Raw genomic sequence first — 13841 nt, 5'->3', positions numbered from 1 at the left:
ATAGCTGTAAGCAAACAAATACAGGATATACAGCTCTCTAGGACATAGCAAGTTTTCTCAAGTTTTAATCATTTTTTTTATGTCTGAGTGTCATACCTCTAAAGCAATCACAACTTAAACTACTGGCAAATTGAGCAAACGAAATACCCAACAAATAAAGTATAGCTGAGAAATCAAAAAAATCTGATTAACTGATTATTAGATTCAAAGTAAATTAACCTGTAGCTATTTATATGATCAGTTAACCGTTTTTCAAAAATGGAAATGCTAAACATTATGTAGTTCCAGCTTCTCAAATGTGTGAATTTGTGTTTTTCTTCTTTCACTGTAAAATGAATATCTTTGAGTTTTGGACTATTGACAGCCCTGGACAAACTGCAGTTGTCATTTCTCACTATTTCCTGAGGTTTAACAGACCAGCCAATTAATTGATTAGTCAATGACTATGAAAAGTCGCAGTGCTAAAATCAGGGTACTTCAGCAGATTGATGCAAGAATCATTAAAACACACAACACACAAAACAGTCAAAATGCAAGAATAATTGAAAAAACAATCATTGACTATGATATGATTAACACACAATAATATTTAGAAACATTCATACCAAACAATGACAAAAAAGAGCAGGTATGTACCAGGCATGTCAAAAGATGACTTGGTTTTGTTTGACGGTGTTGAGAATCAAAACGGCTGAGAACTTCTGGCATCAAGTAGCAGGATAATTCAACTACAGTGAAATTGAAAGAAACGCATCTCTGACAATGGTGCTGAGTCATACTGATACCTGCAAGATGTAACTCTGCATTTGTTGTATACACATGAAGCATTCTGTCACTGCACATTGATATGTTGAAACAGAAAACATGTCTGTGGTTAGAGAAGGGAGGAGGTGGTGTGAGCCCACCAATGTACTACAACGCATTAACACAAAGTAGTTATACTGAATTGCATGGAGAGTAAGAAACCCCAAAGCTGTTGTAACATAGCAACAGCTCTGACACAATGTTTCTGTATACAGCTGTCAGTCCTACAACAACTACAGGAAGCTGTGACTTGCAGAAGACATGAACTGACTTTATGGTCTATATTCTCATACATAACATTTTGTATTGCATTGACTCGAACCTCAGTTATAGAGACAAGAACAAAATAACACAAACATATTAGACTTCTCAGTTTTTGTTAGACAGGACCATTCTCCTGTCCCTGCCAGGCAACAGAGGGCTTTAAAACCCCTTCGTTCCATTTCTTGAGTGTGTTATGCCATTTGCTTATCTAGTCAATCTTGAAAGTCAATCTGCCAGGAGTAAGATGAAAGTCTTCAGCCTATAGTTCTCCTGGATGTAAAACTGACCGCAGAACACTTCCTACTTCCTCTGGAGCTTATGAAAATGGTTGTGTAACAGAGACAACAGCTGCCCAGAAGTCAACATCTGCTATTTTTATCAGCTGACTTTCCTGGTAGCTGGCTAAATGGGAACATTTTGGTCAGGGGCTCTTGTAAAATTAAGACACTGATGATGACAAGCCTAGATATGAAGTGAAAACACACTGCCAAACCACAGTACACAAAGGCTGAGACGTAACAGTTGATCAGGCTGCATTTTCAGAGTACTCAGAGGGCACTCAATAAAAGAGGAGTGAGTAACTGCAGTGAAGTAGAGGAAACAGTTGAGATGTTCTATTCATGGGTTCATTCACTGTAATGTATAAATAGCAATCTATGCCTGTTGTTTCTCATGTAACAAACAAATAAGTCATGATGACTTACACATTCGGTCTCAGTCATAAACCAGCAATGCACACATACTATAATACACTGAATAATTACCAGCATGTGTCATCAAATGTTGCCTGAGACATTAAACTTCCCTTCTGTCATTTCAGTATCTTTCACTCTCACATATCCAGTCACACTGATAAATGAGGCCCACTGTCAGGCAACTAACAACAGGCTACAATATCAGGACTACTAGCACACTTCAGTCTTTCCAATGTTTCCTCTTAAAACACCCAATACAAATATGTATAACAACTAAACATCACCTTTTTAGATGCAAACAAAACCTAGCTTTGAGTGATGGCCACTGGCCAGGGTGTGACGTCATTTAGCCAATGTTTGCTGGCAAAAATCATTACAACTCACCATCCCGGGCAATGCTGGGCCCTGACCTGTTCAGTACGTCATTATAGGGGTTGAGCTCACACATCAGCAGTCACATATTTGTATTTCTGTTGGGCATTGTCCACCATGTGCTCACCAATAATTAATTGGCCTGACTGGATCGCGTTCAATGTTGATCGCTAAGGGGATGTTGGGATGTTGTCTGGTGGACAACTGGGGTCACAAAAACATTTGAGACTACTAGGCCTAAAGATTAGTGATATCACTGGGCACTAGCAGGATATCAAATGACAAATGATGTCACATTCGTTTGTGAGACAGGTTGTTGCAGACACACACCTCTGACAATAATGGTTCCGACGCAAAAACCTTGCTGGCATCTGTTCACATAACTTGAGGTGAACAGGTTATAGAGAATGAGCTATAGAGATCAGAATATGGAGAGGAAAATTCCTCCTGGTTTTCATTTCTGGGAGCAAAGCTATAAACTCCAAACTAGGTCATTGACAAGGACAGGGGGAGAGCGCGAGGAAGACTACGGATGAGGCAGGTTGAAAATTCTGTGTTTCTTCTAACTGATTAAAATAAGAAAAGGAAGTGAAAGAAGGTGTTAAATAGTTAATAATAACTTTGTACTTGAGAATTAAGTTTCATTTCAGACAGGCTATACTGGTTTATCTGTGCACTAGGGATGATCAAGAAGAATGAAAGAGTCTTATCCTTAGTGGTATCATGGTGAAAACAAGAAAAGAAAAATCTATACCACAAGCTCTGTGTTTGGATTTCCTTACATTTTTTCAACTACTACAGTTTCTCCAGAAACAATGGCGGTAAGACCTTGATTTGGTGTGAAAGGGCTGGCTTCACTATGACTCATCTCAGCTTTTGAATCACACTGAGCATTTCAATAGGGAGCTACTCATGTGAGCCTAAGCAGGTGAAACCACTATTTGGAAGAGATCCTGTGATGTATCAAGAGCTTCCATGTCCTGTCCCTCCACAGCAGGGTCAACCAGTTCAACAGTTTTACACTGTAATACTACAGGGATGCTGTGCACACAGTAGTGTTGGTATACTCCTATCACTATTTTATTAGCAGTACTTAACATAGTATTTGGTTTACCCATAAACAGACTTTAATGTTTTCAGCTGTTGTCACATCTAAGAAAGAGAGCATAAAATGTAGGTGAGTGTGATGTAAAAGGTTCATCATGGTGAATTATGGGTAATCACAACACTACCTAAAGACAGGAAAGAGTAAGTTTCTCCACCATCAGCAAAAGCATCTGAGCTTAAGTGTGGACTGTATGTGTGGTAGGAGAACAATCTCCTGATTGAGAGGATGCAACAATAGAGCCTTTGGTTTCTGCATGCCTTACCACCCACTTCTCTCCTTTCACTGATCTCACTGCTACAGTGTGCATTGTAATAGCAGAACTGCCTGGAACTGCCAACTTGGGGTGGGGGGTGGAGGGCTGGGGGCAAACTGCCCAGTACACAGACCTTATATAAATGTCAGGTCCTAAATATTTGGTAGGCCAAGCAATATGCTAAACCGTTGAGCTAGGTTATGCATGCATGACTGGATATATGTGTGCACCAGGGAACAGAAAGCAGCAGGATGGCCATCTGTCGGCCATCAAAAAGTCCTCACAGTACGAACAAGAAATGCTAGGCTACACACATTTCCACTGGTGTAAGGCTTACTGAGACATAAGCTCAGTTTGAATTCAGTCAGCTCATTAAGAAACACACAGAAACTGCTGAGATAATGATGCTCCAAAATGATGAAATGGACCAATTTCTGAGGACACGTTTTGGTAGGAGTCCGTTGCATTAGAAATAAAAGAATTACTTACAAAAGATACCACAAAGTAGGGTCTTAAAGAATCCAGATTTCAAAGGGAAATTAAACAGTCCAAATGTTATTACAAAGTGTTAGTGACTGGGTATTTTCTGATATGTGTCAACCATTTCATCAGTGTATTTAAACCTTCTACCCCTTTAAAGTTAAACATTATTACATCTTCTTTGGAGTCCACAAAGTGTCTCACAAAAAAATGTGTCTAGCAATAAGTGATGCTCTCTCACCTCTCATGTACAATATCCTCTACAGTCAATAATATTTGGTTAGGAATCCCTGAGAATTCCTCACGAGCAACAAGATACAGGAAATTGCAGCATTATTGACATCCTGCTTTACAGTAAAGAGAGGTGCTGGCAAAGCATATTCACTGCCTGTTCTGCCACCATTATTACAAGATTCAGTTATTTTATCTACTGTGATCAACCTCTTATCGAACAGTTACGGTAAATACTGCTGGAGCTTCCCAAGCATCTAAGTTCTTCCAGCTCACAGATGAAGGGAGAGGGAGGACAGAGAGACTGGTGATTTCTAATTACTGCTCTTTAGAGATGAATGGACTCTTCTTTGTGTGAGTATGTTCTGTATGTGAGAATGCATTTGGATCTGATGAAAAAAGAAATACATATGTGTAATGGGGAAGGATAATGACGTTGTTCATGGGTTGTCTATCATCTACCATTCACACTGTGTTGTATCTAAAATCTGACTGCAGAGTGACCTATTTTTTATTTATCTGCGCTAAAAAACAGGCCAATCTAGACATGCTGCACTTACTTGATCTGAGGGTGTGAGGAAAACCAGTTCAAAATAAAACTACATACTAGTAGATAATTATAATATCAAACATATACATAAAGGCAAAAACTGTCATAGTAAACTGTATGCATTTCTTTTTAATGTCATATAGCTGCCACATAGATCTGAGTCGCTATCCATTGCCACACTGTGGCATGATTGTGTAAAATACATTAGGGTCATTGTGTAAGAGAGTGCATACACACTCATCTGTCTCACAGAACGACGCAGAGTGGGGGATGGGAGCTATTGGGGCAGCATCTCGACCTTGCAGCAGCAGTGAAGAGGGTGAATGAATGTCGTGGTGGATCAGTGAATGAAATCAGCCCCAGGATTTTCTCATAGGCTCACACAGCCCCACGTGGTGATGGTGATACAGTCCTCTATTGGAAGCAGCACGCTGGACGATAAGCTCCCCCTCCCCAAGGCAGGCCATAACTCTTCATTGTTTTTGGCAAACAGCATCTAGCTGAGTAAGTGAATTAGACTCAGCTCTGACAGATTCATTCAGAAAAGTGGATGGGAATTCTCTGAATCAGAATAGACAGGTGCAATGCCGGGAAACGCTCATGAGAAAAGCACACATAAACAGCTAAATCAGCAAACATTTCACTAGAGCAGGCTTACTAAATTTCCTTCTAGATATTAAATCACCTCTGAGGAGCTCTGCCTGAATAACTAGAATAAAGTGGATTCAAGTTTCATCCTTTTTGTCTGTGCTCCCTTTGCTAATAGACCACATTCCCATGATAAAAAACCGTGTGAATTAATAAAATGACCCAATTTCTCTTAAGGGGAATCTTTGCTTGCACACATCTAGACCTGAAACCATTAAGTGATATGAGTGACAGACAAGCCAGCAGCTCACAGATGGATTATAACAATAGAGTAAAGCCTGGGATGCTTCAGCGCAAGAGAATTGGGCTGCAAAAGCTTTAACCAGACCTGGCCATAAGTGGGTCAGGACATGGTGAGACAGGACATCACCCTGGCAGGGCTGCTTTGCACTGAGCCAGGCTAGACACAGAAGGGGGACAGCAGGATGAGCCAAGTTTAGAAACACAGGCTCTGCAGTAAACAGGCACAAATACAATGTGTTGGCAGGCTGATACTTGGAAAAACATGCCATGGGTGACCCACATATAAACAGTTAGAGGAGGTGCAAGGAGCTTAAAGTAGTTCACAGTGCAGAAGAAGAAGAAATTACCACACTGTACAGGATCTGAGTCCCCAGCTGCAGCAGCAAACAGTATCTCTTTGCAGAAAACTAAACCTGATGACATGAAACATTTCATCATCAACAGTGTCTCTCTTCTTGAACTTTTCACTCTTTGTAGCATAAAAAATGTGAGCTGTTATCTTAAGGAGATGAGTTTTGGTGCTGTTATCTCACTAACCAACAGTCATAATACTGATATGCATCTACTGCACACAAGTACTTTTGTACACCATGTTCTGTTCTGTTTTGCATGATGGAAGCTCAGATTGACTCTGAAATATTTCCTGTAGTCTGCCATGATACAGTGCAAAGGCTACACTTGCACGGTGTGTTGACAGAGGTTGCTTCTCTCTCTCTCTCTTTCTTCTACTGTCTCTCACTGCAGGGTTCTGCCTCCGGAGCTGTAGAGTCTCCTGCTGCTCCCATGATCCAGCTCAACCGAGGATTCGACAATAATTAAACATCTAACATCTATTAGTGTTAGTGATAGAGTTAGTGCTACTAATGTTTCACTGTTTTGTCATTATTATCCCTTTAGCTTTAATTATTATTATTATTATTATTACTACTGTTTACATTTTGACTCAGTCTGTGTATTTGCAATGTTGTCTTTCTCTTACCCCACCCCACCCCCTTCTGTCTAAACCCAACTGGTCGAGGCAGATGGCCACCCACCCTGAGTCTGGTTCTGCCTCTTAAAAGGAAGTTTTTCCTTGCCACTGTCACCTAGTGCTTCTCATGGTGGATCTGTTGAGTCTCTCTCTGTAAATTTTATAAGATAAAGAGTACGGTCTAGACCTGCTCTATATGTGCAGTGCCTCCAGATAACTTCTGTTGTGAATTGGAACTATATAAATAAAATTGACTTGACTTGACTTGTTACATAAACTTGTTTTTAAGAGAAAGACAATAAAGAAAAAGAATCAGGTAGGACACACTATTGATAGAAATCAAATGCAGAACTGGTTAAACAGTTAAAAGATGAGGCGCCCTGCCAACTATCACAGGTATCCATGTGAAGGGGACTCAACTGCTTAATGCTGTTCACACACTGAAATGCATTGCAGTGCCAGTCCATTTCATTCACCTGCCAAAGCACCTCATACACAGTAAGTAGAAAGGACACCTGAACTGAGGTAGAAAATCAACCAATTATTTTTCAGTCTTAAACTGAGGGCTTCATTAATGAGGCTTTGGTAATAACTTGTTAAAGAACAACAGGGTCCAGTCTGAACTAGTGGCAGACCATGAAAGGGTATGTCTGACAAGTGTGTGTGGATTGGACTTATTCAGCCTTTGCTTTCAACTGCATTAACACAGTGCGTGGGCCCTACAGAAAGGAAACTGAAGTTCAGAGAATTTGATGTTGTACAGTTGTAGCCCAGAGGCTACTGTATAGGCAGACACAGCTTAGCCTAATAAATGGCTAACACAGTTTGGGTCACCCTGCCTCTCCCTTTGACTCACTTCCCTTTTTGTTTTTCTTCTTGTAGCATTTCTGTCCAGACCAGTGAGTTCTACTGAATACGGCTGTTTTTCCTCATCTTTTAGCCAATTCCTTTTATCAGTGTTCTGTAGTCACTACACTGTATGTCTGTAATGCTTTTAGGAATTCAGTTTTTACAAGGTAAAAAATGACATATTTCTGATGACTATTCATAATATAATACAATAAAACTATAACAAGATGACCCAGTTTGCTTTTGAAATTCAGTCTGTTTCCACATAAACACAGTATCTTAAGTATACATATTTATTTGTGTTTGTGTTACTGCCACTGATAAAGAGGATTTAGTCACAAAGACGGAAACATCCCCTGACATTGATGGTGCCTACAAGTCCAACAGGAATTACGCTAGCGTGGCACATCCTGTTCCTTCCTCTGTAGAAAGTCTACTGGGACAGGGGCAGGACCAAAGCGCTTTATCCTCAAGGATTAGCTACAGACCTATACGTTTCCATGGAGCAGGTTAGGCTTTGACTTTCTTAATACCCTCTCTCTGTAGCATTTGTATTAATATGAGAGTTGAGAGACTTGAGGGATAGTTATTGTCTTTCAGGCTCAACTGTAACAGACATCATCACGTTAGCAGTTATTTACTGTTCTGGGGTCAGCCAGGTTTTTATTCCTCTTGTGGCTACTGAATTCTTCATCGTTGGATGTGTGCCAGAGGCAACTGTCCCTTCAGGCCTGAAACAAGAGCAAGAGGGGTATTGTGTTGTGCTTTAGACATTCCTCTGTGACTCCCCGAGGACAGACTAGAGGCTCTGAGACTGGACTGCTGCGATAACAGCAGCAACAGCATTGACTACATTTCCTGTTACTGATATGCAGCAGCAGACTCAAGGGACTGCTGTAGCTGAAGGTGATTTTGAAAAAAACAACAACAACAACAACAACTGCTGCTGCTGCTGCTGCTGCTGCTGTGCTTCCTTACTTCCGTGATACTCCAAACAAGCTAACTTTGTGGACTGATAAAAAGGCAAATTCAAAACTAATAACTTTATGTGCTTTTGGGCAGCTCAAACAAACCCAGTCGGCTGTTCCTGGTATACAGCAACCAATGGGCACAGCTTTCAGAGGGATGAGCATGTTGATGTTGACTGAGTTTTTGTATCTTACTTACAATTACAAAGAAAACAAAAAGAAGTTCAGACTTTCCTACTGGGCACATACTGAAGGTGCTGTGGTGTTTCACTCTGGCGCCATTCTAATCTAGTCAGTGCTTTCAGCAGCTGGCCTTTGTGACGTGCAATCCTAAACACTTTGGGCAATAAATCACTTAGTGGAAGATTACAGCACAATCATCAATTAAGTGTCAAGTCTAGACCTGTCAGGTTTACTTGTACAGCTCCTAATCAGTGGCTATCTCAAAGCGCCTCACAATACCCAGAAGCCAAAATTAAAACAAGTAAAACAACAACACCCAACAGTACACAATATTCCATCAACAGTTTGTTTTCCATTTAATGACCAGATTTTGGTATGCACAGGTGACTTCATTCTCAAAACAAACTTTATGACCATTAAATTCCATGTTATATTAGTAAAAAAAAATTCTACGTTATAATTGTTGCAGTGAAAGCTACAGATTGTAAAACCATCAGACTGGTCTTTAACTGCCAATTCACGAGAAGAGTGTCAAATCTGCCAAAAAGCTGTCAACACTAAGAATACTGAGAAAACCATGTTCAGAGCTGGGTACAGTAACTGCCGCAGAACAAAAACAGCTGAAGGGGATCGGAGATCCAGGCCTAGCCTTACGCAACAGTACATTCAAGCCACAGCAGTGTAAGCCAGAGGTTGAAATACTTTGATAGCACCTGTCAATGAGCCGAGTGGCTCCTTGGGGCCAAGAGAGGAGAGGCTGTATTTCATCTAGACTAAAGGAATTCATTTAAAGGCTTTAACAGAGGAATGTAGAGCCCTCGCCGACCGTCACAAGAGTAAATGGATGTTTCGAAGAACTGACAATATCCAAACAACAGAGTCAAGTAGAGAGAGAACACCAAATTCCTCAAAACAAAATGTCAAATATAATCCCCCAACAGACGAGAGGGAGAAGCCATTACTGGCAAATATTTCAGATACCTCAGAAAGAGGAACTGGAGAGAGGAATAACAAGGTTGAACTAAGCTATGGCTCAATACATGTGCATATTGTTTTGAACTACTCAGTGTAATGCACAATATGTACACCTTACACATATTGAAAAGTAAAAATAGTCCTGAGGGAAAGAAGCTGATTCTTGTTAATACGGTAGATAAACAGTACACTGTATCAATACTTCATGATGGTTTCCCACAAACACAGGATGTTATTACGCTACTATGCTGCAATGGTGACAGAGTTGCTATAGAGGAAGTGAGAGGGGAGAAATTTCACTGGATTTTCAATAAAATCCAGCAAGTGCTGTGACGTACCATTAAGTCTGCTCTGCAGTGTCTGCAAAAATACTCACTGCAGAGAAAAGTCACAAAAGAGGAGAGAAATCAGAATGCACCAAACTCAGCTTCAAACAGACTGAAATGTATGTTTTAACCACTTAATAGATCAAAAGTTCACTATGGATTCTGACCACATTACTCACACTGTTTGTATCTTAATCAGTATATCATACAATAGAAAGCAAACTATTTTTTTCTGTATCCAACATCTAACATACACTGTATCTGATGCTGCCCTAGTTTAAAAGCACCCAGGGCTACACTGTTCGTTTTCCAAAAGTAAGCCTGTGCCATCTACAAAGAGGCCATGAGGTGGGTCATCTCCAGCTTACAAATCATGTAAGTCTGCTTTGCTATTAGTATTCCCCCCATTGGCTGCATGTGCAGACCCAGGTGTTAGGTACCAGCCCTCTATTTATAGCCATCTGTTTGCCCGGTGCTCAATCCAGTTTGCACTAAGGAGATTTAATCTCCGTGTATCCTCCTACATGTCGGTGTAGAAAGCTGATTTCCATTTAAAGAAAACAGCACCTGTTTGGAACCTGGTGTGGTAAAAAACACATGACAGGCTGTTAAAAGAGAGTAATTCCAAAATAACTTCCAGGTCATCTGAGATCATTTAAATGAGTGAAGCAGGAAAACACTGTAGAAATGATCAGCATGGCAATACAGCATCTCTGACTAGTTCAATTGTTTAGCTGAAATTGTCAGTTGTATAATCAGGCTGGGACTCTGCAGGCGTGCGCTAACTGACAAACAGTGGCTGAAGTCAAAGCACTGCTGAGTAAACCACCCATCCACAATCCATCCAGTGTGTGATTATAGGCCCCAGTGTAGTACGCTATAGCTACTTTTTCTACCACTGTTTTTAAAAAGAAAGTAGATCTCACTTTAACAATACAGAGACCCTGCACTATAGGGAATTAATCAGTGTTTTCCATGCAATGGCTGCTGAATCATCTAGCCAGTGTATTTTCCCTGACATCCAACCACCCCCAGTCCTGCATCACAGACTGACTGGCAGTTACACACACAGCAAACTAGATACAGAAAAAAGGGAAATTAACATTAAGTTCCAAAATTTACAGACAGAAAACATAGATGGCACCAGGAATGCTACTAAGAAGGCCATTTAAAAACTGAGCAAAAAGAAAGGAGAGGAGCATGCAAATCCACGCTCGCTCTGCACTCAACATGAGCACTCATGCCTGAACATGAACAAAAACATGCAGCAAAGCAGTTGCTTGCTAAAAGCCACACTAGGCACTGAATTTTTAACAGTGCAAATGGACTCCTGCAGCCAGGTCTGCAATGGAACCTGTTTAACAGAACAGCACAGCCGAGTTGTATAGTCAGATGCTGAGTGTGCAAATGTACAGCAACACTTCAGTGAACAATGAAGAGATCTTAAACCTCAAGATGACAGAAAGTAGAAGCAATTTATCATGTCAGTAACACACATGATATGAGAGAGTGAGAGGGGTGTCATAGGTGTATAACCTCACTCCAGCTGATAAATCACTGGCCAGTTTTAGGCTATGGTCAATGAGTTCACACTGCAAACAACTCCAAAAATTAAGCTTAAACTCTGATTCTACGATGAAACACATTAGTTGTGATGGTTGTTTTAATGCCTGCTTGTCAGAAACCTCTCTCATAGTGTGATGGTGATGCAGAAACATCAAGTAAATTTCATGCACTGCAGTCTGCCTGTAGCAACAGCATTTTGAATATGTGACCAAATAGCATGCAAGGTGTGTAATTCAATGACTACCCTCTGTGGGTGACCTCTGAAGCGCCCACCCACTAACATTACATAACTCTGCATCTATGGCATGCAATATTCATGTGGACAGACGGCTAACTGCGACTACAGGTACAGACACTTACCGCCATCACCAGCTCAAAGGGATGCTTGTACACCCGCACAGGTGACTGGTACTTCTGCACCATGATGGGAATTGCAGTAACACCAACAACCTGAGGGATAAATCAATCAGAAAAGAATGAGTAAGTTGTGATCACAGGCATTTGTGAAAGAAAGAAATGCTGAGGTATAGGGCTGCATTTCATTCCATATTGGTATCATTGCAACAACTGTGTGCTGCTGAGTGCTAGAATTACACCATTATAGCAGCATCTGGCCCTACAACAGGAGACTTGCTGTGTGCTTTGGCTGACTTGATGCTTGAATGATGCCAGGTGTTTGCATGTGTGTGTTTGTGTGCTGGCAAGCAGCCCTTAGAACTAGAAAACCATGTATAGTGATGGGCTGCAGAAAGGAACTCTCCTGAGCCATGACCGAGGATGATCAGTGGATGCAGCATTTCCTGCTCATTTATCAAACAGAGACTGTACCACTGCAATGGCTTTTCACTGCAAACTATAGGGGACATAACTAAGTGAAGTCCAACTACTGTCTCTGCAGAAGCTCAGGGCACAGATATGTACAATGTCACTTCACGTAACAGAAAAAAGCCAGGTGCTGTTCATTCTGTATAACTTAAACAGGACATTGAACATGCTGCAGCGTTTGATGGGGTCTGAGGAAAACCGTATCAATACAAGGAATCTTCGAGTCACTTGAAAATCACTAGTGGCAAAAGACAAATGCACGTATGTTTTCATGAGCCAAACAAAATGTGTTGCAAAAACTCAAGGTAATTCCACATAAGTGCAACAGCGTTGCTTGAACGTCGTGTTCTGTTTGTTCAGCATGCTGGTACATGTTTCTATCTCCTGCTATGCTGTTGATGGGAACACGGCTACAGTAGGGGTGTGTGAGCTTATGTCCCAGCACTACTTTATGAGGGTTCAGGGCGAGCAGACTAATAATAACCGGGTTAGGACAGACAGAACACAAACAGGTCGCCACAGTATTCTCTCTACACAAAATATATCTAAGTTTTGCTACTGCCATACATAATTACCGTCATGCTTCAGGGTTTGTCAGCAACTTCAAAGACACGTAAAAACAAGGCAATTACTTAAGCACAGAGACTTCAAATGATCACTTTCAAACACACGTTTATGTCTTATTGAAATCAAGTCTAAGCGACTGGTAACTGCTATGTAAGTACCACGTCCTATTATCTTCCCTAACGTGTATGAATAAGTTCTGTTATTGTGTACACTTAACACGGTTTCGAACGAACACCTCGTGTTTTGAACAGTTTCATTTTTGTCATTTGTTTTGGTCCTTTATTGAATTGCTTTGATGTCCGTGTAACAGGATGTCGTCTGTAACATTAACGTTTACCAGTTTTAAGTGAGCCACGGCTTAAACATAGCATGTTTTAATCACTAAATATTGTGTTTCTAGTTAATTTAAAATGAAACTCAAAGAAGGTGCTGCTATTTCAACACAATCGACTAGATGTGGTTAACATTTGCCACGCCGACTTGTTAACGTTAGCTTATACATTGGTGCTGGCTAACGGAGGCAGCAAGCTAGCGCTAACTTTACAAATCGCTGGTAACTTGACATAAATGTCATAACTGGCGCTTACCGGTGACTCAAAAAACAAAAGAAATCTGGACTTGTTCACTCCGGTTAGTCGTCGTTTCTTCTGAGGGGGCTCTCCGAGTGAACTCTTGCCATTCCCCTCTTCGGCTCTTCACTTCGCCGGCTCCGGGTGTTGAGCTGGTGCCAGCAGCTTATAGTGCTAGCTGGCCATGTAGCCGGAGTGACTAGCTAACAAGCTAACCGTCGGACAGGTCTCACAACTCGAAATTGACGGGCATGGTAAAGAGCGATACACTGAAAATCAAAAATCACTCGAAATTATTCACGCCTAAACAGATCAAGTGTCAACAGTGGACTGTATCCCCCTTTCAATCATCTCCTCCTCTCTCGATCATGCATGTGATGCCGTTGCTCCTCCCC

At 41.0% G+C, this 13841-nt stretch overlaps 1 protein-coding gene across 1 annotated transcript in view; it reads right to left on the bottom strand.

Moving 5' to 3' along the window:
* si:dkey-237i9.1 (SEC14-like protein 1) overlaps positions 1–13841 on the bottom strand; it is a 33057-nt gene extending 19216 nt beyond the window's left edge. Inside the window, 2 exon segments of the mRNA XM_018678514.2 lie at positions 11846–11935; positions 13465–13841. Coding sequence (XP_018534030.1) covers positions 11846–11908 — 63 coding nt within the window. The 5' untranslated portion in view covers positions 11909–11935; positions 13465–13841.

This window comes from Lates calcarifer, linkage group LG5 (assembly GCF_001640805.2).
Source record: "Lates calcarifer isolate ASB-BC8 linkage group LG5, TLL_Latcal_v3, whole genome shotgun sequence".
NCBI classification, from domain to species: Eukaryota; Metazoa; Chordata; class Actinopteri; family Centropomidae; genus Lates; species Lates calcarifer.
The sequence above is the reverse complement of the archived record's forward strand: the minus strand, read 5'-3'. Positions and strand labels throughout refer to the sequence as shown.